Here is a 23,605-nt window from a genome sequence, read left to right on the forward strand (position 1 = left end):
ATTGTGTTTGGCTAATTCATTTGAAAAGTCTTTTTATAAGCAAATTGTGTTTGACTAATCTTTTTTAAAAAAGTGTTTTAAAGTGTCAATTACAAAAAAGGACAAACATCAATATACTTTTAATATGATGATTATTTTATATATAGTAATTATTTTAAATATCTATTATAAAAAAAATTAATCAAACTTTTATTTTTATTGAATTAAAATGTATATATTCAACTTTACAATCAATATTATACATAGATAAATAAGAAAATAAAAATTGATATAATATTGATAAGATGATTTAAATATAATTTAAAATATCAAATATAAAGTAATGACGATAAACGTAAAATAATAAAAGAATATTATATAAAAATAAAATTCGTAAATGAAACTTTTATTAAAGTTATGAGATATGTTAATTAATTAATAAGGGATATATGTAAATATAGAAGAGATATTTTGGTCTTGTAAAAAAAAAAAATTTGCTTCTGCATTTTTTAAGAAGCAAAAAAATTTTAGCCTCTTCCCAACAACAGAAAAAACTGTTTCTGCATCTATTTAAAAGTAGTTTTATTGATTTGTCAAACACCTTATTTTTTATAAAAAAAAAGTGTTTTTTTTCAAAATAAGCATTTTTGGCCTTACAACAACAATGTCAAACATGCTCTTAGAGCTGGATTGGATTAACTTTTGATTTTTGAGACTTATGACTTATTTTTAACATTTTCGCTTAAATTGAAATGCTTATAAGTACCTTTTAAATTTATCCAAACACTTTTAAAATATTTAAAAATTATTTTGACTTAAAAGCACTTAAATTAAGTCAATTCAAATAGGTTTTTAAGACCATAATGTTGGTCCTAACACCTCTACATTAGTGAAATTCATAACACAACACTCGTGCACCTTAAAATTTAAATCTCTTTACTTCATGTATTACGAAACTTTTTGTCTTTTTTTACATTTTTTTCTTGGATCGATCATACTAGTTTGATCGAGTATAAATTTTTCTTACTAAGATAGAAACTTTAATATTTTGAAAATAATTTTCTTGCAACTTTATAAATTATTTCATTTTATTTTGAATGACAAGGTTAACTAAGTTAGATTATCATGCACAAAATATCCCGATTAATATAACAATCGTTTAATTTATAGAATAATTCTATTATTAGACCAACCATTAGAATTAATTGGAGAGGAAAAAAATGAAAATAAAAGGAAAATTTTAGTCAAATATGAAATGTGTGAGTGATTGGATAGTTAAATAGGATTCACGGATAAAGCCTCGTAATTGATAGGAGGAAAGTTAGGGCCTGGGCCCACATTTCTATACCCGACAAACGCTCCAAGTAATTTATGGCCCACCCGTACTCCCCCCTTACCCACTTTCAGGCCCATCTACTTAGATTGCTAAAACAAGTGGTCCCCACATCTACCCCTTAAATAGTTTGACCATATTATTATTTTATACAAATTTCAAGACTAGTAGTAGTACATGATAAGATTTGGAATCCAAATAATTTCTTATTATCATTTTCTTAATTTTTTTTATGTATAAAATATCACTTGAAAATATCATTTTTTGTACAATATATATAACTAGTGAAAAATATAGTTATAGCTGATGATAGATAATATGATACATCAATTAATTGGTATTCTTTTCCTTCATATTTTCTCATTTAATTTGCTTTAGTTTTCAATATTTTAAAATATAATTAATCAATTTTTCTCCTATCTTTGATGCTGATGAGAGTCTATGATAATAATTATGAAGTACATATTTGTGTTTGATGATCGTAATTGATAGTAATAATAGAGTATAATGACAACTAAAAGCGATTGCTCAACAACAAAGATATTAATTATATAGATCCAATGTTATTAAAAGTTATTACTCCAATTGAAGTTTCCAAAACCAATTTTGATTTGCTAAATATGTCAAAACAAGATTATGCACATTCATAATAATCATTCAACTTTTTTTGGGAGTGGGGTTGAGGTATTGAGGCAGGTGGGGTTGTCTTCAAAGAGTTTGTCTACTTCTTACTCTCATCATTTTCATTACATTAAGATCCCCAAACTAATAAATTAAAATTAATTAATCCATTTTTAAATTGTTAATCTCCTTTCTCTCTCTATATTTGTCTCCTTCTGCACCCCTCCTTTGTCTCCATTCTCACCATCTTTTTCGTATAATTGAAAACGCTCCTAAATTCATCTTTGAATTAATGACAATTTTAAAAATATTATTTTATTTAACTAATTAAACTCAAATACATCATTGATTTTTATAACATAAATAAAGTATATTTCTAAATTTTGGTCAGGTTTAAAGGTGGTTTCAACACTTTTCTCGAATTCTTATTAAGAGTTGCATGCTCCTACAAGAATTAGATATCATTTGCTATGTCATGCGATAGATCAGAGGTGTATTTAAGTTTCATTAACGAATGAAACTAATAATTTACGTCAAATACAAAAATATTTTCAATATTTTTATCTTTTAATATTCTTTGCGTTCACTTTTTACTTTTATTTTGTCATATTTAATTTGACATTCTTATTAAAAAAATAATAATCAGATATATAACGATTTTATTTCAATGTTCCTTAATATATGGACAATAAGTACTAAATATTTATTAAAAAAGTTACTTACTGCTCAGTACAAATCAATAAATAGTAGTGTAGGAGTAATTATTAAATAAATATTTTCTCCATTATTCTTTTCTTCTCTCTCTTGTAAGAAAAAAACAAAAAGACACTATGGAAGAAGAGCAAGAACACTCACTACTTCCTCCTCATCTTCTTCTTCTTCTGCTTCTTCTTCTGCTCTTCTGACCAAAGGCTACCGACGACGTCGTTTTCACATCTCGTTGCCCTATGTATTCTTCAATGTAGCTCGTGATCCACCAAAGCTTCACGTTTCTGGTTCATCTTTTTCAGCTTTTTCTTTTTTCACTTTTTCCCCTTTTCTTGTTTTCAACTTAAATTCAAGTGAATCTGTACAATTTTCTTGACTGTCACCTATTTCTTCCTTCACTAGCTTCAATGCCGGTAAATGGGAACTTGAAATTTGCTCTAATTTATTCTATTTTAGTGAGTTGCCCATTTTGAATCTGCTTTTAGATTTTTGCTGTTTTTGAGTGTTTGGGGTTTTCTTGTTTTTTTCTCAGTCTCTGATCTTGTTTGTAGTGTTTCATATATTAATTTTTTTTTAAATTTCGAATGCAGTGGTAACAGTTGAATGTTGATGTGTAACTGCAAGGGTTTTGGTACTTGTGTGTTTTCTTGAATGTCTAACTGTGCACGGGTTTGGTACTTTCTTGGTTTTCTTGAATGTCTAGTCTTGCAGGGGTTTTAGTACTTTCTTGATTTTCTTGAATGTGTAATTGCTAATGTTTTGTATATTGTACTGAATACCAACTGTGATTTGGGCGTCTGATTTGTTTCTTGAGATGGTAGTCTTTGATTAGTTGTATTCCTTGTTTTTTAGAAAGAAAAATGTACCTCATTCATCAGTCTAAACTCTAATGGGGTTTTGTAGTTTCTGGTTTATTCAAATTCTTGGAAAGGAAGACTTGATTGAGTCTTGGGTTCTTGCCTTCTTGGTTTGCAACTTTTCTTCCTCTTTAAATATAAGAAAGTGCAACTTATTTGCATTAGTTTTTATAATTAACTTGGTACCATGGAAAAAACGGCCTGACTTTTCTTATCTCAACAAAAAAGCACTTTATTGCATTTGTTTTGCTTAAATTGGTGCAGCGTAATGGAAAATTGCAGTTGTATCCTGATATTAGAACCTTATTATGAAGATTTTCAGCAATTTGACATGATCTAAGTTCTGGGAATCACACTATAATTCCTCGAGAGCTCTTTTCTAAATGCTTTGCATATGGGATAATATGTACCTATATCTGAAGTAATAGATTTTTGGCAATGTAGGACTAATTATAATTAGTTGAGTCCCTCTTATTTTTTGTTTTGCTTTATTTTTGTCTAAACTAGTAGCCTTGTAGTAGTTTATTAATGTATCTATTTGTTTTTTCCTTTAGCAACGGGATTGGTGCAAGTTGAAGTTTGAACTTTGAAGGGAAAGTCAGTTACGGGTCCAATGGAGCAGTATGAAATATTGGAGCAAATTGGCAAAGGGGCTTTTGGCTCTGCAGTTCTTGTGAAGCATAAGCTTGAAAAGAAGAAGTAAGAACTAGAAAATCTTGTTATTTATATAAGCCACATACATATAGTTACTATTGCACTTCTACTATTTGCAGTGTATATGAAATCTTCAATCCTGTTAGTAATTGATACTTATCAAATGATATGTTTGTGAAATAGGAATTAATTTATTCTTTATAATCCATCTTATTTCAAGGTATGTATTGAAAAAAATTCGTCTTGCTCGGCAAACGGATAGGACTCGCCGAAATGCGCACCAGGAGGTTTGTTTTCTGCTTAAACCATGATCTTCCCACCTCCCGGCCTTCCCTATGCTAGGAAACATTGAGAAAACATTGAGTTTTACCATATTCTAGAATTTCTACATATCTGCCTTTAAAGAGGCTCAGAAATTATATTTTTTGTTCTATTTTGGTATTCTAAGCTTTCAGTAACCAGAAAAGGAACACTTTGGAGTGTGAAGGAAAAATAAAATCTTCTATACAAAGGAAACTGCAACTCCTTTTGAACATTCAAGGAAAAGAACATAAATCATTTTGACGCCAAATACTTCTACTGCTACTTGATGTACATCTTCATATGTATTCTATGCCATATTATGCTTCGTAGTTGAACTTTCTTAAAATGCCTTGTCGTTTAATTTAACCTTTATTTTGTAGATGGCCCTTATTTCGAGTATGCAAAATCCATTCATTGTGGAGTACAAAGACTCATGGGTGGAGAAGGTTGCTAACAGTACTTATCTTTCAAGTCCTGTTCTTTTCTTGCCTTTCTATGATACTTCTAATATTTTGATAGAACATTTGAAATATGTGTGTTTATCACTACTTGACTGCTGCGGTGTTTATCAAATGGATATATTCAAAGCTTAAATGGGATTTTCTTTTTGCGCCTTCTCTTGCAGGGTTGCTATGTGTGCATAGTCATAGGTTATTGCGAAGGTGGAGACATGTTAGTGACCTTTTCCTACTTACACTATGTAGTTTGATTCCATTCGTCTCTAATGACCTTGGAAGTAGCCATAATAGCTGCATGTTTGCTTTATTGTAATGACCTCCATTTTCCTTCAACTTTGCAGGGCAGAGGCCATAAAAAAAGCAAAGGGTGTCCATTTCCTTGAAGAGGTAACCTTCTGCTGTTTGCATCTTTTGCTCCAATGTTCAATTAAAGTTTAAAGAGTTATTTTAAAAGTTGAACTGTCATTTATCTGTCATTAGTCTCTAACCAAGTCATGAACTGTTAATAGAAACTATGCAAGTGGCTTGTTCAACTCTTAATGGCTCTTGACTACTTGCACATGAATCATATCCTTCATCGTGATGTCAAGGTTTGCTGTCATTTGCTTTTCACTGGGTGGATTCATAGACTTATTACTTCTTAACCTTGCTTCTCCTTTAAACTTTGTGTTTGTAACATCTTTTGCAGTGTTCAAATATATTTCTAACAAGAGAGCAGGATATTCGTCTAGGTTAGTTTGCTCATTTTCCATTTCAGGCTTCTTGAAAATTCTATATTATAATACTTTACTGAAGGACAAGAACGACATACTACTTGCAGGTGATTTTGGACTTGCCAAGATGTTGACTTCAGATGACCTTGCTTCCTCGGTAAGTAATGTTACTGTAGCTTTTTACCTTAAAGATTTCATGTTTTTCAATATTGTTTAAGCTAAGTTATTCTTGCTTAATTTTGCAGATTGTTGGAACCCCCAGTTACATGTGCCCTGAGCTTCTTGCAGACATACCTTATGGATCTAAGTCGGATATATGGTCTCTAGGTAATACAGATGTACATCAAGTGGCACACATGTTACATGCTGGCACGCATCAGTGCCTGATGCTATGTTTAGTTGTCATACATAGTGGGCACTAATGTGAAGGTGCACTGACATTTCTTTGATTTTCTATCCAGGATGCTGTATATATGAAATGGCTGCATTCAAGCCTGCATTCAAGGCATTTGTAAGTTTCTGATGACCTTGTTGCTGCCTAACCTTATTACTCGAACAATTTTCTTGTCAGCATATGATGCATCCCATTACTTTGTGGGATTACACTGGGTTTGTTATTGCATGATGCAGCCCATGTTTTACAGAAGCGATTATTCATATCATTTATCTGAATATTTCAGTAAGTTCAGCTAGTATAATTTTCTTTTGCAAATGAAACTGTTAAAGAATAACAAAAGTCCCACATTGGTAATTAATGAGATGAGTGGATTCCTTATAAGGCTTGTGCAATCCTCCTCCCTTATTACTAAACAATTTTCTTGTCAGCATATGATGCATCCCATTACTTTGTGGGATTACACTGGGTTTGTTATTGCATGATGCAGCCCATGTTTTACAGAAGCGATTATTCATATCATTTATCTGAATATTTCAGTAAGTTCTGCTAGTATAATTTTCTTTTGCAAATGAAACTGTTAAAGAATAACAGAAGTCCCACATTGGTGATTAATGAGATGAGTGGATTCCTTATAAGGCTTGGGCAATCCTCCTCCCTTTGAGCTAGCTTTTGGGGTGTGAGTTAGGCCTAAGATCTAATTTAACATGGTATCAGAGCAGGGTCCATTTCACCCAATGTTGGGGGCTGAAAAATCAAAATTGCCCATGCACTAGATACTAAGCACGGGTTGAGCTAGCTTTTGGGGTGTGAGTTAGGTCTAAATCCTAATTTAATAGAAATGATAACTGTAGTTGTTGCAGCTTGTCGGATGTCCATTTTTTAACCACTAACAATGGTTGTGGAGAATTCCAACGAACTTCAGATGAAATTCGTTGTTGTGCATGTTCTAGGTGTTGGTATTATGACTCTAGAGAGATGTTAGAAGAAGATTCAAGTGTGTAGCACTTGATGCAAATTGGGAGCGTGTTTGGATTATAAAAATAGTGATGAGCATGAAGTTTAGTTGGGTCTACTTAGCTTGATTCTAGGAAAAAAATTGAACCTAAGATGAATAGCGGGTTTATTTATTGGCAGAGGCGAATCTAGGATTTTTCTAGAACATGGGTGCACCACTAAAAAAAATGAGGAAAAACGTGTGTTCTTTGAGGAAGAGGACTCACTGGTATGGAATGTGGGGAGCACATGGTGTTTCACAGTAAATTCAGCATATGAAGATCTCAACACAGTTGGCATTGAGGAAGTAGAATGGCCTTGGAAGATGATATGGAAAACCAAGATACCCTATAAAGTAAACAGGTTTACTTGGTTGTTAGCTAAGGAGGCAGTTTTGACACATGAGAACCTGAACAAAAGAGGCTTCACCTGTGTTCCAGGTGCTTTTTGTGTGAAGAGCAAGGAGAGACAGTCAACCATCTCTTTTTACCATCTCTTCTTACACTGCAAGTGGACAACCCAACTTTGGCAAATGTTCACCAATATGAGAGAGATTAAATGGGTGAAACCAGGAAGGATCAAAGAGGTTTTGAAGTGCTGGAATAGAGATAGAAATGCAGGAAGAAAGGAGGAGAGATGGAAGATTGTCCCATCATGTATATGGTGGACAGTATGGCTAGAGAGGAACCAGAGATGTCATGAAGGAAAGCAGAGCAACATACAAAGATTTAAGCTTAATTGTTTAGCTCTGTATTATTTTTGGTGTAAACCTAGATAGCTCAGAAGTAATCAGCACAACTATAGATTGGCTGTAACTTGGTAGGTATAGGATCCTATGTAATTACAACACTTTTGGAGGGGAACTACACTTTTGAGGTCCTTTGGAAAAATATAGACTAACTGTTACATTTCTCAAAAAAAGAAGAAGTGGGAATTGATCTCTAATCCTCTAGGTAAATAACTCAACATTCGACCAAGTGCACCATTTAGCCTTCTTGTAGCATGAGTGCCAACAACTAATACTATACTAGTTTATATATATATATATATATATAGTTTAAGGGAGAGACCACAGATTCACGTGCCTCATATTTTAGGATATAAATTCGCCCCTCTTTAATAGGAAGAAAGAAATATATATGAGAAATTGGATATTTACTTGTCTTGTTTATATGTGAAACTAACAATAGATATATTTTGTTTATGCCAATTGCCATGTTTATGCTAATGAGCCATGGGGATTTTCTATCTTCCCATTGGAGCTCCACTGAAAATAGAAATAATGAAGTGTTCTTTATGAAGAATTGCACCTTATTTCTTCATTGTGTGCTGAAAACCAAAAGCTTAGCTCATAAGGGGAGGATTGACCTAGTTCATATAAGCAAAACACCAGTCCATTACCCGACGTCCTAAACAATGTGGGATGCTAACCCACTCTAACACCGTCCTTCACGCCCAAACCCAACTAGAGCATGAACCGGGAACTCAAGTGGGAATAGACCCGACTCTAATGCCATGTAAAAATATGACACTTGGGCCTAACTCAACTCCAAAATTAGTTCATGAGAGAAGGATTGTTGTAGTCCATATAAGCTGACCACCCGTCCATTCCCCAACCAATGTGGGATGGTAAGCCACTCTAACAAGATGTTCAATGTGGTACACTAACCCCCTCTAACAAGTACTTCTGGGAGATCATGGCCCTTGTCTTCCTTCTTATACTTCAGTAAATGGGTGGTTGCTTTATGACTCTACTTATGAGGTAGTTATTGGGTAATGTTACTTCGACTTTGAGAAACTAACCCTTGCTATCCATATGTTTTTAAGGCTTTTGCATTTTACTATTCACTTTCCTTAGATCTGATGCTCTTAGCTGAGGGTCTCTTGGAAACAGCCTCTCTACCTCCATGAGGTAGTGGCAAGGTCTGCGTACTATTTACCCTCCCCAGACCCCACCTAGTGGGATTTCACTGGGTTGTTGTTGTTGTTGTTGAAACTTATGCTATTTTATGCTTGTTGACATAGGATATGCAAGCACTCATCAACAAAATAAACAAGTCTATTGTGGCACCACTTCCGACAAAATACTCTGGTCCATTGTAAGTCGTTCATTTGATTGAGATTTGTTTTGTCATGGTGTATGTTTATATGTTCAAGTGCTGCCTTTTTATTTTGGACTGTGATTTCTTAAGCTGGACTTCTAGAACTGTTAAAGAAAGTTCCTCTTTCGATTTTAAATGATTTGTTCTCTTGGAGAACTATCTTAAATATACAGGTCTATTTTGAACTTATAAACAGGCAATCAACAGATGGGAATAAAATTGTAGCAGCTTAACTAGTCGAGTGTACCTTTGGTTTTAATTTAGTGAGGTTTCAGTATCTAAGCATGCCTTAGTTGAAAAGGCCAACATAAGGATTTTAAAGTTAAATTACACTAACCACTCTTAAGGGCATTTTAATTCCCTCTACTTCCATTGTGCTTCCAGTCCAATGCAAAACATGACAGGCCTCCCTATGTAGATTTGCATGAATGGAATAAATTTTGTTTTTATCATCAAATTCCCAAGTACCAACATAGATTTCTGTAAAATAAATTTTGAGATGTTAAAGGAGAATAAACTAGCAGTTTTAAAAGAAAGGCCAATGAAAATCAACAATCATTTTAACTGCATCTTCCCTCCCGGGCCCTTTCTATTCCTTGGTGGAGGACATATTTCTACTTGGTGCCATCTAAAGGCAAAATTGGGTGAAAGGAGATAATGCATTAGTTTGGAGGTCAGGAAGGCAGGTCTTCATTATTATGACGAACAACTCAAGGTTGTTTTTGGAATCATCATGACGACACGAAGAGTCTATTCTTCACTTCTTATAGCCTCTATTTGCAATGTACTACTTTTGTTAGTAAAGGAACACCGAGATCCAAAAAGTAGGAGGGGTGTTTACGTGCCTCAGCAATTATGTATTGAAATCTTTTTTTGACTTTATATATGAGAAACTCTACCCTTGAATGAGAATCTTTTATTTAACTCTGCTTATTCACTTTTCTTATTTGCCTTCCAGCCGAGGTCTTGTCAAAAGCATGCTGCGGAAAAACCCAGAACTGAGGCCAAGTGTATGATTCCTCTTTATCTGTATTTATATAGGTTCATTTACATCTTAAGCCATTATGGTATTGCCTTGAGATCTCCTATGAGATTCACCAAGAAACTTGAACTGGTGGTTTACTGTGCATATTGCGTCATCTGCATAAATGGATTATGTTTTTAGATAGAGATCTGCATATGATGGAGTTATTTTGAAGATAAACCAACAGAAGCTTATAAATGCTGTAGTGCTGTCTCAACTTCTTTACCTGAAAATCAAATATGTGACTATGAGGTTATTGTTTGTTACATTTCTTTCGTGAATCTCCCGCTTTCCATGCCTGTGCTTTACACCATAATGTAAGACACTTCCTCTGACTTATGTTTCATCCAATATTAGAAACATTCAATTTTATATCTTTTGTTTTTGCTCTTTCCTATTTTTAATTTTTTTGGTTGGTAATACTTTCACAAGACAAAATCCTTAAGTGAGACACATTTTCTAACCATTGTTCCAGAACTTGTACGGCAACTGTCTTCTGCCCTAATTTTAAGAAAAAGGCAGGTTGACATGATCTTCTGGTAATGTAAAATATCTTTACAAATACCAAGTTGATGAGTCATCATTTGGATGGAAGGTAAAGGGATAAACAAGGAAACTTAGACCCGAATTTTGCTATCAATATGCTTCTTCTGTAGTTAATGATTTGTAGCATTTGCAACAAATTTTATTAGTAATTATCTTTCTCAATAATTTTTTTTATTAGTAATTATCCCAAGCATCATAGTATATCTGAATTAAATATCACTAAGTATACCACAGCTACGGCACAAAATCCTCCTAGTTTCCTGTATTGAAGTTACCTATTTCAAAAGAAAAAAATCCTCCTTCTAGTTTCCTGTATTGTTTTTTATGTATTCATATGACTCGACTGGTTCAGTAACAATTGTCCTGCGTGTGACTTTCTGTCAGCAATACTCTCTAGCCTGCGATACCTGTTATTTTTAGTCTTAAATTACCTATGTGGACTGATTGACATGCATAGGTGGAGAAGAAGTCCTCTATTCAATATGTAACAAGCCAAATGTTTTAATGTTCCATAAATATTGTCTGGTTGTGTAAAATATGCGAAGGAACTAGTCGCTCCTAAGAGCACACATCGCAGATCTGAACCCTTCCACATACTTGTATTTAGTGGAGAAGGGTAGAGGGTAGAGGAGGGGGCCATTATCCACAGAGAACAGTCACCTCAGGTTCTGAGGGATTTCTTTGTTATTAAATAAGAAAAAACAACTAGCTACTCCTAAGAGCTGGGAATTATACTCTGACCCTTTATTAGGGATTATAGTGAAGAAAACCAAAGGACATGAATAATCTCTTTCTTAGTTGTGTTGCATCTAATTTGAGAAGTTGTAGCCTTAATTTACGTTTATGCTAAAACTGCAAGGATCTTTACTCATAACTTTTATGTAGTTGTGTAATATCAACAGTATCGATGACATGTCTCATCATTTTGCCCACAAGCATTTCATGTTTTCCTGTCTTTAGCTTTGAAGTATGAAGCCTTTCATAATTGATGATTATCTTTGAGTGCTGGCTTAGAAGGAGCTTCTCTTCTGAAGTACAGGAGTGATTTTTACTATATAACTGAGAGTAGTGATTCTAACAAAAATGAAAGGATTAACATGCCAACACTTTAAACAGTAGGTCTTTCTGTTTATCATTTTTCTGTAAGTTGATAAATTTCTGCTTAAATTAACTTTGAAGCATGAAAATACAGGAAGCGTAACGCCTTAAATTACTTTCTCGCAGAAGCTATTCAATACTGACCACAAAAGGTTAAAATATGTCTATTTGGCTTCTTTAGAGTGCTTCCATTGTTCCGTCAGATTAGTTTTCTAGACTGTTGGTTAGTAGCCAAAATTGATCTAGTGACCTGATTAGCTCTTAAGATATAAAGTTAATAGGGAATCTCCTTACAAAGACTGAAAACTTAAGGCATATTTTGATTGTAATATTCATACTGACTTAAAATATTATTTTTGTTATACAGGCAGCAGAACTTCTTAGGAATCCACTTCTTCAGCCATATGTGATTAATACACATCTCAAACTTAATGGCCCCAGACGCAACAGTTTACCTGCTTGTTTGCCTGATAATGATGTAAAGAAAACCAGATTTGCAATTTCTGAAAGCACACCTGTCGCAAAGAACAGAGAGAAGCGAATGTCATGTGGAAATGATAGGACTTTGAATCCTAGTGTCTCTGATCACGATTATACTTTTTCAAATCGGAGATATCCAAAAACACCAAGCAGAGTATCTGAATTGTCTGTTGGAAGCCCTGATAGAGGATCAACTGTCACAAAAAAAATCACTTCAAAAGCTTTGCTTGTGAATAAGAATCCAAAGGTGATCGTGCCAAAATTGACTACTCCAAGAAGACAAGTGGATCTAAGGAACAGTGATATGGTAAGGTTACAAGTAAAAGGTTATTCGTTTTACTTCTTTCTATTTTATAAAAGTAAATGGATTTTATTCTAGACAAGAACGTCCAAGCGGTTCAACTGATGTACAACAAAGTAGGCAAAATACCAATATATAAAAACTAATAGAGTCAATAGTTTGTCATTGCAACAGATTTAGAGAAAATGGTTTCTCACTAAATCTTAGATGGTGTCAACTTATATGTGAAAAGAAAAGCGGGTATCCTAAAATTTAACCTAATATTGTTATTTTCATTTGGATCTTGATTAACTGTTTGGAATGCCCGAACCAGGATATGTTCCATCACATTAGCTTAGTTAATTTCCAGTAACAATTTTAATATTCATTTTCACAATTATTATTATATGATAAACTAGTTAGATTAAAATCTTAAATTGTGTGTGAAATCAAATACTGTCACACGAGAGAGAGAGAGAGAGAGCAGAAAAAGCAAAAAGAAAATAAAAGAACACGTTGAAGATAAGCAGACCTCAACACAGAAGCTGAAGATGAATTGTATCTTGTTGTTTCACTTTTTGTGTATAGAAAGTAGAGTAGAGGAGGCAGATTCCCTAGTAGATTCATTTGATAAGATTCTCTGTAAATTCTATTTTTTCTTAGCTGGGTGGTTTTTGGTCTCTCAGTAATTATGCTTTTGAACTGCTTTATTAGTGCCTTTCTGTACCAACTTGTTGCCAGTTTAAAAAAAGAAGAAAATAACATGTGGTTGCTTTTGTATCTATGTTTTGAAAATCATGGATATAAGCTTATGTACTTTAAGCAGTAATATGATTATATGCAATTCTAGCCTGCTTAACCATATTTCCCTTGGTGATGTGTTCCCAACACCTGCGTCCTGTCGTTTGACTACTCTATGCTTGACAGGCTTCACGAACCCTGGTGAAGAGATCTGTTTCTACAACTCGTAGGGCATCTTTGCCATTGACAAACAAGGCAGCAGTTCAAGAATTACCTCGAAGGCCGAGTCTCAGTTTTCTTGACTGTATTAAGTCTCCTGATGTTTCTGTCAATGCCCCTCGAATTGACAAGATGCTTGAGTTTCCATTAGCTTCATATGAAGATCCTTTCCATCCTATACGCCGAACATCATCAAACTCTGCGCAAGGTTCCTCTGGCTCACCACAAGCTGAGTATTCAGTTATGAAAGACAAATGTACCATACAGATTCCTGATAGTAAATTTGATCGAATGAGTGCCAATGATGCTTGGCAAGGGTTTGAAGGCCCCATGGTGCATGTGGATAGAGAGGACATAACTGATTCTTCTGATCAAAATGCCACTGCTGGTGCATCTAGCCGAACCTCATCTGACACAAGACGCCGTCGTTTTAACATGTCATCTTATAAGCAACGGGCCGAAGCCCTGGAGGGACTACTTGAGTTCAGTGCTAGACTCTTGCAAGAAGACAGATTCGATGAACTTGGTGTCTTATTGAAGCCATTTGGACCAGAAAAAGTTTCTCCGAGGGAAACTGCTATTTGGTTGACCAAGAGCATAAAGGAAAATGCTCCTAAACAGGAAGATTAGTTCTAAGAACATTCAATGTGTATAAAGTAGTCTTTGCTGTAATATTTTCTGTAGGTGCCCAGATTTTGCTACGTAGAGGCAGTCATAAGCTGAAACATTAATTCATAGCTAGCATATTTAGCAAATTCACCAAGTACTGATAGGATAATATGGATGAGAACAGGTTCTTTAATTCCGCTAGAAATATTATTGCTTATGGATGGTTCCAATGTTAGCATCTATTTTTGCCGAATTAGAGAGTGCTTGTTATGCTCCTTGTCTCTTCTATTTTTGGGTGCATTTACTCGACTTGAGACACCAAGCTAAAGAATTTAAACATCAGTTTTCATTAGAAATTGGGTGTTGCCCCAATTTTTGGTATAAGGTTGCAGTTCTCCTTATGCACTTGGATCCTCTAATAACAGAGATATTTTAAGGAAAATGGAGTTTCACTGGGCAAGATGGAACCAGTACGTGCTCAGAGGAGGCTGATGTATTTGGCTGAGAGAGATCAATACATAGCTATAAATCTCGTGTGCTAGTCACTCTTACGTTATAGACAGTGAGAGATCTTCCAGAGGTCAAACGGCAGACACTATGCTGGCGGAATCAACCTTGACATGCTTGATAGACTTTGCTTGTTTGTAGAGCTTAAGTAACCAGGCTTCATGGCTTTCTGGGACATTGTGTCTCCTGCTGTGAGTAGGTGTTTCTTCCCTTCTAGAGTCAGGTATGCCTGTTATCCCATCCATTGATGGTGTGCGCTTGCTTTTTCTTATAATGCTCCAATTGGGTCGTTGTCTGGGTTCACTATGTGACCTAGCTTTTGCTCTTGAGGATTCTGTATTGGACATGTATGTTAGTGCTAAAGTAGCACTAGAAAAAATGGAGTTCGGTTTTTCTGAGTGTGGAATGGAAAATGGGGTTTTGGAAGATGTGGTTGTTGACACATTAGAGCAATGTTCAAAACCTTTTTCTGGCGTCTTGAAGGAAAAATCCTCTAAATGCCTGTCATAACTTATTGTGCTCATATCACTCAGTGTAGAGGGACTTGGACATGTCTGAAGTACTTGATGACTTCTCCTTGATAGTGAAAGGCAACGAGACTCAGAGGTGCTCAATCCATTTTCCATTCCAGAAGATCTGTTTTTCGTGCTATTATTCTTTTGAACTCTCCCTTGTTCTTGAATGCTAACATCCATCTTTTCCTGCCGTTTAAAATTTTGTCATTTCCATTATGTTGGTACACTCAAAATTCTGCATGAGAAGAGGAGACTTACAATGCTGCAGGCTCTGGTAAGTTGATTGTTCCCAGGTGATACTTTCTGACTCTTTCTTGAGTTTGGGGTATTTGCTTCTTCGGTCATCTGAACTCTTTGAACACGAGCCCTTAGTTGAATGACCATAAGAGAGTGCATGCGTCTCACCATTGCTGCTGTCTGTTTCCTCACTAGGTGACCCCTTACCAGTGCCTGTAATCTAACTAGGCTTCTTAGGGCGCGCAATGCTTTCCTTGCCTGCATAAACATCAGTCATGCTTTCAAACCATTTTTCACCTTTTAGCATTAAACCTTATTTATTTAGCCCTACATAGTTTAGCGGTGCATGTTCATTGACCTTATGGTGAGAACAAGGTCCTCTCCATAATAGGTAACTTAGTGCAAGTTCTGAGGATCAAATGAAACCAAACATGCTTTACCTAGTTTAAAAATAAACAAGAACACACTCATGGTTTGAATGGTTACCAAATAAGCACGGAAAACAGCTTGGATTTTGGTGGCAGCTGCATCCTTAACACGTCTGGTAAGGTATGCCTTTGGTTCTATAGCTCCTTTTGCTGTTAGGCTTGCTTTGTGGTGTTTCTCTAGCATGTCAAACTGCAGCATTGAACCTTGTGTGTTTAGTTGGTGATCAAAAGTTAAGTCGAAAGACCTGTTATTCTTATGGCTTTTTCTCTCCATACTTGATGATTTCTTGAAACTCCATCTCCTTTTCGCCTTTGGAGTTGTTGGGGTGCCCATACTTTCTATTGATTTGTATTCTTTCTTTTCCCTTTCCTCCTTTTTCCCCATCACCATTAGGAAGTTTCTGATCCATTTGCTTGCCTTCCCCATTTCTTGTATTACCTTTCAATCTCTTTCACTCAATAGTGTTGAACTTTCCTTGAATTGGGTGAATGTTAGAGACTTTGAGTCATATCAATGTAGTTGAGTACACTGATATAATGAGGTTAAGGCCTGCATTGTTTCTTGGCTTTGTTATTTCATTGACTTTTTTCGTGTGTGTGTTTTAAAAGTGAATATTCAAATGGTTTTGGTGGTGCAACTGTTTATATTAGTCATTTTCACAGTATTTGGTTTGGCAAAGGCCTGCAAATGTGTCCTCTTGTCTTGCCATTTGCAACTATAGTGAGACTTGGACATTATATATATTGGAGGTTTCTGAATTAAAACACTTACTTTGTTTTTAGTCAGAGCTGCATGCAAACCTCAATTATAGTCTTTTCTAAAGAAGGAACCTTTCACTGACCAATATATTCAGTTTGGCCAACTAATTTATAAACTATGTACAAAAATGATTGAAGAATACACACCATATACACTGGTTATGTATAGATATGTTTAGTAGAAGTACATATTTTGTAAATTGGATCACTCAAAAGGTATTAGGCTGTAATTTTCCCTTTGTCTCTTATCAAAAGCATCACACTTGGCTCATAAAAGAATGATACTTCAGTTTTCTCAAATTAATGTGTCCTAGACTTATAAAGTGATTCGAAAAATTTAATTTGGCTTGAATTTGCAGATAAAATGTAAAATATCTAAGGCAGGCACCTAGATTTGTCTTTGAGGGAATTTTCACCATCACACCAAGTATTGCTAATTGGAAAGCTGACTCAACCTTGTCAACGTATATAACTTAAATATTCTTCTTTTCTTCTGTTGAGTAGTTTAATACGTGTCATTACATAAAATAAATATGAATACCCAATTATGGTTGAGTTAACCACAATTAGCCACATTAAACACTAGAAGATCCATTCATTAAACTTTCAACTGCTTTACCCTCAATGTAAAACAGAACTATGACTTTAATCTTTGAATTATTTTTTTTGTACCTAAACCTTTGATGTGTATGTTTATTTGTTACTTATATCTTTTGGTTTGTTATTATTGTTTGATTGAAGACGTTATTGTCGTGTCCATTTGACTTCTTTGATTTACATTTACTCCAATTTTTGTTTTCAAAAAGTTTTACATACTCACGGAACTTCTTCTATCTATGTGTGATTAATTGGGGGTAGGTAAAGGGGAGATGGGAGAGGGAGTTGTAAGGCGAAAAATTATATCCTCACTGGCAAGGTGAAAGTTTAGATAGTTGCTGAAAATATGTTTTTACTTTACAAAGCAACAAAGAAGAACACTTCTTTTGAAAGAATAATAAAAAAATTCCCCCAATTTTAACTATAATTTACAAATATGCATAGTATAAACTTTTTGATAAGCTGATTCAACTAAACCTGCTTAGCCAAGGTGATAATATATTTTAATTAAGTATTTAAGAAAATTTGGACAACTTTAGAAGTCATTAAAATTCTTTATTAAAAATGATAATTTTGAAAGATAAACCCAATTTTCTAGTACTACAATAAAATATATTAGAACTATAACTATACCAATTTTATTGGATATTTCAGTTGTGATTCAACCGTTTTTGGGGACAATTAAAAACCTAACCACTTAGTGCTTTGACAAATGAAACCCAAATACTTATTGTACTTGGCTAGGGAGACTATTGATAACCTTCTACTTAATCTTGTACTTGGCTCATAATTATGAAATTTTTAACACCCCCCCACCCCAGAAAAGAAAAGAAAAGAAAACAACTTAAAGGTGAAGTACGTTTATTCCGTGCAAATTTGAATTAGTCTGAATATCTTATATTCGTCTATCCTTTGAAGAAGTTCAATTTAAACAAATTCTAGAATACTACTATACAAGTATGATGATCATTTTAAAAGAAATTTAAAAATTAAATTCATCGTATGAAAATCCTAAATTCGTCTTTCCTTTGAAGAAGTTCCATTTAAGCAAATTCTAGAATTCTACTATCAGGTTCTAACTTCTATGTTGCTCAATGCTGACTTTTCTCCACAAATAACCCTTAAAATTTTCTAAATTACTACTGTTAGGTTCTATGTTTACATTATAGGTTCTACAAGCCAAAAGAGAAAACTTTGCCCCAAAAAGAAAAATGCCTTTAGTTTATTGTAATAGAACATAGATTAACTAATCCACCAAGGAATGGAAATTTCAAATAATTATATATTATGAAGTTAATTAGACTTGGGAAAACCCTAAGAAGACTTGCCACATACTAATCTTTGAAAATTTGATACAAGTAGAAGCTTCTACTAAGAAATATTCAACACAAACTCCCTCTATAAATTTACCTCTCATTGGACACAAAGTGCATATTCATATTCTCTTCCTTTCCCTATAAAACACACCAACAACAATATTAATTTTGGCATAGAGAAGATGGATTTGTTCAAGTTTAGAGCTCATTACCTACTTCTTCTTTTGGTTTTATTACCAATGTTAGCTGCAAAAGAGGATAGTATTCCTCCTGTTCTTGCCCCTTACTTTGGTACATCTCTTTCCTTAACTATCTATTCAATCATATATATATATATATATATATTTCTACTAGCCATTTTGTTATGAATTTTAGAGCAGTTCTAAATTTATACATATGCTCCTACTATTCTTAAGCATCTAAAAAAAAGAGAGAGTAGATATACAGAGACTAGGGAAGACCTAGCATAGATGTTGGATTCTGATCATCTGGACAAGTAAATTAAATTGACTGGTAGAATCAAACTCGAGTCTCATAAAGTTCAAATCTTGAATCTGTCTCTCTGTGCAGAAACAAGTGCATAACTCCATATATATAGAAGAAAACTTTTGTTAATGTTTTAACTATGTATTTTTTATAGTTACTAGTGAACTTTTTGAATTGGCTGTTATATGAATCTGTATAGACAATATATGCAATGATGTGGAGTGTGGGAAAGGAAGATGTGAGAAAGCACCTGGAAAGCCATTCAACTTCATCTGTAAATGTGAACGAGGTTGGAAGCGTACTCGCCATCATGATGATGATGATGAAGATGATCTTGAATTTCTCCCTTGCATTGTTCCCAAGTGTCAGTATAGTGAAACTCATATCTGAAAAGTTTGGTATATAGAAGAAAACTTGATTTCAATTTTTGACCAAGAGTTGGTGATTATGTGTTATTGCAGGTTCTCTTGACTATTCTTGCTTACCAGCACCTCCACCAGCTCCACCAATTCCACACAACATGTCTTTCTTTGATCGTAATTACTAAATCTTCTCTTCGTACAATTTTCGTGTATGTTCTATCTAATTTCTTATTAAACCCCATGACCTTTTTTTTGGTTTAAGCTTGCTATTGGATTTACTGTGGGGAAGGGACATGCAAGAAGAATATAACACATGGACAAACATGCCAGTGCAACTCTGGTTATTCCAATCTTCTCGATATTCCTGCTTTCCCTTGCTTCAATGATTGTAAGTAGAAACAACAATTTAGATGTTGAAACTTCACATAATTAACATCACTAGCTAATTCAATATTTGACTTTTTAGGTGCCATTGGATCTGATTGCCAAAAGCTGGGAATTCGCCTTTCAAATTCCACTGCATCATCTCCATCTTCATCGACACCATCTTCAATTTTTAATACCAATAGTGGAGGTAATGACAAAAATGGAGGTAAGAGCTACCACCGTCAATAATTTGGATTCAATTTACAGGACATGAGGATATAACCACCCTTGTATATGTTCCATAGGAAACAAAAACAGTTCATGGTTATGTAATTCTAAAGGTCAAGTCCAGGAAAAAAAAATCATATTACACTTGCGCTAACCAGAGTATAAGATCGTCTCACCATTCTAATTCTTCCATACTGGCAGCTACATCATTTATACTCAAGAATTCCCACTGGATGGCTATCTTTCTGGCCTCAGCAGCTATGGGTTTACTCAACTAGGAAGAGGTGATGGTGTTTTACTTCGCATGAGAGATATCAGCTTGGTGCTTCCATCTATACCAGCGCATTGTACTTCATTCATTTGCCAGATTCATATGTACTATATATATTTAATAAACATGTGATAGTGTTGTCATTTCTGTACAGAGTATATTTTGAATATTGTTTCAGTTGTAGTATTTTACTTTTCTTCATATAGCCTTCAGCTTATGAGGGTGTGGAGGTCGAGGATTCAGAGAGAAGGCTAGAAGTATATCAGTTTCATGTTTTGTCTCTCCTGCTAGTAGCATTAGTATTATTTTCGTTATATTATTATTTTACTATTTCCGGATTCCTCAATCTTAGTTTTCTTTTACTTCGTGTTGTCTTCTATACCTTGGGTTTCTTACTACCCTGCTGTTGTTACTGCTTATGTCTCCATAAGTGTTGTGTTTTTTGCTTTCCTTGAGCCAAGACTCGAGGGTAAGGTATGTGTACACTCTACTCTTCCTAGACCACAAGACTTTACTGGGTATTTTGTTGTTCTTGTTCATATAGAAACTACATATCTTGAGTAGATGACTAGCTTCATATGAGTTAGGCATGATGGATCCCATTTACATTATTCTAATGCAATTGCACCTCAGAAGAAGTAGATAACATTCCTAACTAATTTCAGAAACATGCTTGCGCACACAGAGAGCTCCCCACCCCCCTGTGAGAAATAAAAGAAAGGAAGCAAGTTTGTTGTTATGCTCTTTAACGAAAACCACCAATTATTTCAGTGAAATAATTTGAGCATCCACTCCTAACCTTAATTGACAACAAACTTCCTTTTTTCTGCCTCAAAAGTTAAATCAATTTAAATTTAAATCCATTCCTCTATCCAAGTTAAACTAATATTTTACTCTATACAACAACAAAACAACACGAACATCCTTCACCTACCTTTGTGGGGGTAGAAAGGCTGTTTCCAATAGACCCTCAGCTCAAGAATAGTATTTAACTCTATCCAAGTTTCTTATATAATTGATTGTACTAGCTAATGACTTATCAGATTATCCCGTTACAATGTCTTCCCTCCTCCACCTCTATGAAGTAAGCACCAAGAAAGATAGGTTTGGTGTTGGAAGGAGGGAAGGACATGAAACACCGGAGAGCACAATGGCTTTCTGTAGGATGTTACTCCTGAATATAGTCAGGGAAGACACAAAATCCAAACTACAGCAATTTACTCATTTAACTTGTACATTGGAGCACCTAAAGAGCATAAGATCAACAAAGATAAACCCCAAACCGAGTAACCCATTAAATCACAAAGAGGAGTGTACATTACAACTGCTCTATTGCTAAACATGTAAAGCAGTGGGCTGTAGATGGGTACCTTGCCCAACTACAGACTACAACAGCTGAGCCTATTAGCATACTTAAAGCTTTCTTTGGATATAAAGTTACTCTCCCAAGCATATGCAAACAGGTACCTATCTTACAGTTCATTGAAACAAAAAAATGTAGATTTAGAATATATGACATGTAAAACACATTGGTTTCACCTCCAAACTCTCCACGGGAAAATTTAAAGCACTAGACATCACATCTGTAGTAATGCAGTTTCAAGCTTTCAAACAACCGCTGAGTCCAGCTCTGGTACGCATTCAGTATTTCAAAGAGTTCTCTAAACGAAGATACAAAAAGGATAAAAATGGGAACTTTCATCGTATCACATTGTTGCTGATGCCACTACATTTACTCTATAACATCAAATTCTAAAAGAAAATTGAATTTTCCAAGTGATCAAATTGCCATATGCTCAGCACAAAGATGTAAACTAGTCAAGATAGAAGCAACAAAGAGAAATCAACAAAAAAAACATTTCTTTTCCATTCTAATATACAAATTACATTCAGATGGGAGTATTATTGCTAAACATCTCCAAAAAAAATGCCAAAACTTATTAATGTTACAACAATCAACTCCTATTTCCTCAAAACGAAAATGAAGTCTAAAATTTCCACTCAAAACAGAAGTTAAAGTTGTTCAGACCTCACCAGTTGGGAGCTAAAATTGATGAATATTTCACTTGCTCTTGACACTGACTCCTTCCTTCCCAGCAATGATAACAGCAGTGGTCATATCCAAGAACAATCCATGCTCCACCACCCCTTCGAAAGACGCAATCTCCTTCCCAGCAGCAGCAGAATCCCTAATAGGAGTCTTGAAATACAAATCCACAATATAATTAGAGTTATCGGTCACATATGGCTTCCCATTACCATCCAATCTCAACTTTGCATCAACACCCTCTTCCTTAAACAATTCCTGTAACCTAACCAAATTGTACTTCCAACAAAACTGCACCACCTCAACTGGCATAGCCAACCCGGATCCACCAAGACCCGAAACAAGCTTCGAATCATCCACCACAACAACAAACTTATCGGACGCCGCCTCCACCATCTTCTCCCTTAAAAGAGCTCCTCCTCGACCCTTGACTAGGTCGAGATTCGGGTCGACCTCATCAGCACCATCAATAGCTAGATCAATATGTGGGTGGTCGTCAAGGGTAGATAACGGGATGTTGAGCGACAAAGCTTGTTCTTCAGTACGCTTTGAAGTGGGAACTCCTACAATGTTCGTGAGTTGCCCAGATGAAAGAAGCTCACCCAATTTAGCGACAACGAAAGCTGCTGTTGACCCAGTGCCTAGACCAAGGACCATTCCACTTTTGACATACTCAACGGCCTTATCGGCTGCGAGTTTCTTGAGTTCATCTTGGGTTAAAGGTGATGGAACAGGTGCAGAGAAGGCTTTAATTGAAGGGGTTGTGGAGCGAATGCGGATAGTGGGGTTGCGCAAGAAGATGGAAGGAAGGCGGGTGCCGATGATAGAACTGTGGCGGAGAGTAGAAGAAGAAGAAGAAGAAGAAGGAGAGTGAGGTGAGATTAGGGATAAGGAAGCCATGGGTGATGATGGAGTAAGAATTTTTTGGTCTCACCTCAACTATATGATCCTTTCTTGGTTTTGTTTGGTGAGTTGGGAGGTTGGTCTTTTGATTCTATTTTTATTTCTTGGGTTAAAAAATTAAAATAAGGACATTGTGGGAGTGGGTGGTGAATGGTTGGTGACGATGAGGATGGAAATTGAAAGGATATCCTAAATATTGATAGCACTTTTTTTTTCTTTTCTAAATAGCAAATTATTATTATTGGTTTTGGAGAATCAATATATTCAAGGAAAGGTCTAAAGATGCGAATGAACATTAATTTTCTAGTACCAAAAATTAGATTTCTATGTCCAAAATTGTAGAGATTTTGAAGATTTGTTGCATGTATCAAGCCATAGTCTATGATCCCATAATACTCGATGGTAGGGAAAATAATACTTCAGTGTCCATAAAACTTAGTTGTTTCTGTTTTCGCAAAATTTATATTT

The 23,605-nt window shown here is 34.9% G+C and overlaps 4 protein-coding genes across 6 annotated transcripts; 2 read left to right on the forward strand and 2 right to left on the reverse strand.

Moving 5' to 3' along the window:
• The first annotated feature begins 2,670 nt into the window (after positions 1-2,670).
• On the forward strand, positions 2,671-14,332 carry LOC125865639 (serine/threonine-protein kinase Nek2). 2 transcript variants are annotated; one of them, XM_049545846.1, is made up of 15 exons: positions 2,671-2,928; positions 4,053-4,197; positions 4,373-4,439; positions 4,836-4,901; positions 5,081-5,127; positions 5,255-5,300; positions 5,423-5,503; positions 5,602-5,644; positions 5,734-5,783; positions 5,872-5,953; positions 6,088-6,137; positions 9,042-9,115; positions 10,077-10,128; positions 12,154-12,573; positions 13,474-14,332. In XM_049545846.1, the coding sequence occupies exons 2-15, from the start codon at positions 4,112-4,114 to the stop codon at positions 14,134-14,136; spliced, it is 1,827 nt and encodes a 608-aa protein (XP_049401803.1). In that variant the 5' UTR covers positions 2,671-2,928; positions 4,053-4,111; the 3' UTR covers positions 14,137-14,332. The 2 variants fall into 2 exon arrangements, with proteins under 2 accessions (XP_049401803.1, XP_049401810.1); XM_049545853.1 differs by having other exon boundaries at positions 2,924-3,054.
• Positions 14,333-14,508: 176 nt separating this feature from the next.
• LOC125853774 (protein IQ-DOMAIN 19-like) lies at positions 14,509-16,348 on the reverse strand. Its single transcript, XM_049533521.1, has 3 exons — positions 15,861-16,348; positions 15,396-15,632; positions 14,509-15,323 (listed from the first exon to the last, which is right to left on the reverse strand). The coding sequence occupies exons 1-3, from the start codon at positions 16,227-16,229 to the stop codon at positions 14,697-14,699; spliced, it is 1,233 nt and encodes a 410-aa protein (XP_049389478.1). The 5' UTR covers positions 16,230-16,348; the 3' UTR covers positions 14,509-14,696.
• Positions 16,349-18,386: 2,038 nt separating this feature from the next.
• Positions 18,387-20,532, forward strand: LOC125853775 (uncharacterized). 2 transcript variants are annotated; one of them, XM_049533523.1, is made up of 6 exons: positions 18,387-18,735; positions 19,160-19,324; positions 19,422-19,496; positions 19,585-19,710; positions 19,789-19,914; positions 20,118-20,532. In XM_049533523.1, the coding sequence occupies exons 1-6, from the start codon at positions 18,657-18,659 to the stop codon at positions 20,192-20,194; spliced, it is 648 nt and encodes a 215-aa protein (XP_049389480.1). In that variant the 5' UTR covers positions 18,387-18,656; the 3' UTR covers positions 20,195-20,532. The 2 variants fall into 2 exon arrangements, with proteins under 2 accessions (XP_049389480.1, XP_049389479.1); XM_049533522.1 differs by having other exon boundaries at positions 18,417-18,765.
• Positions 20,533-22,039: 1,507 nt separating this feature from the next.
• LOC125862194 (probable ribose-5-phosphate isomerase 3, chloroplastic) lies at positions 22,040-23,265 on the reverse strand. Its single transcript, XM_049542210.1, has one exon. The coding sequence runs from the start codon at positions 23,132-23,134 to the stop codon at positions 22,250-22,252; it is 885 nt and encodes a 294-aa protein (XP_049398167.1). The 5' UTR covers positions 23,135-23,265; the 3' UTR covers positions 22,040-22,249.
• Between the last annotated feature and the right edge of the window lie 340 nt (positions 23,266-23,605).

This window comes from Solanum stenotomum, chromosome 1 (assembly GCF_019186545.1).
Source record: "Solanum stenotomum isolate F172 chromosome 1, ASM1918654v1, whole genome shotgun sequence".
Classification (NCBI taxonomy): Eukaryota; Viridiplantae; Streptophyta; class Magnoliopsida; order Solanales; family Solanaceae; genus Solanum; species Solanum stenotomum.

What these genes read in the sequence shown, in the direction of transcription:
- LOC125865639 (XM_049545846.1), top strand. Translation starts at nt 4,112, where the DNA reads ATGGAGCAGTATGAAATATTGGAGCAAATTGGCAAAGGGGCTTTTGGC. An exon ending in TATTGCGAAGGTGGAGACAT is followed by an intron (nt 5,128 to 5,254) that starts GTTAGTGACCTT and finishes TCAACTTTGCAG; the next exon opens with GGCAGAGGCCATAAAAAAAG. An exon ending in ACCCAGAACTGAGGCCAAGT is followed by an intron (nt 10,129 to 12,153) that starts GTATGATTCCTC and finishes TTTGTTATACAG; the next exon opens with GCAGCAGAACTTCTTAGGAA.
- LOC125853774 (XM_049533521.1), bottom strand. Translation starts at nt 16,229, where the DNA reads ATGGGGAAGGCAAGCAAATGGATCAGAAACTTCCTAATGGTGATGGGG. An exon ending in CTGTTTTCCGTGCTTATTTG is followed by an intron (nt 15,633 to 15,860) that starts GTAACCATTCAA and finishes ATGTTTATGCAG; the next exon opens with GCAAGGAAAGCATTGCGCGC. An exon ending in TTACCAGAGCCTGCAGCATT is followed by an intron (nt 15,324 to 15,395) that starts GTAAGTCTCCTC and finishes TTTAAACGGCAG; the next exon opens with GAAAAGATGGATGTTAGCAT.
- LOC125853775 (XM_049533522.1), top strand. Translation starts at nt 18,657, where the DNA reads ATGGATTTGTTCAAGTTTAGAGCTCATTACCTACTTCTTCTTTTGGTT. An exon ending in TGTTCTTGCCCCTTACTTTG is followed by an intron (nt 18,766 to 19,159) that starts GTACATCTCTTT and finishes GAATCTGTATAG; the next exon opens with ACAATATATGCAATGATGTG. An exon ending in TTTCCCTTGCTTCAATGATT is followed by an intron (nt 19,711 to 19,788) that starts GTAAGTAGAAAC and finishes TTGACTTTTTAG; the next exon opens with GTGCCATTGGATCTGATTGC.
- LOC125862194 (XM_049542210.1), bottom strand. Translation starts at nt 23,134, where the DNA reads ATGGCTTCCTTATCCCTAATCTCACCTCACTCTCCTTCTTCTTCTTCT.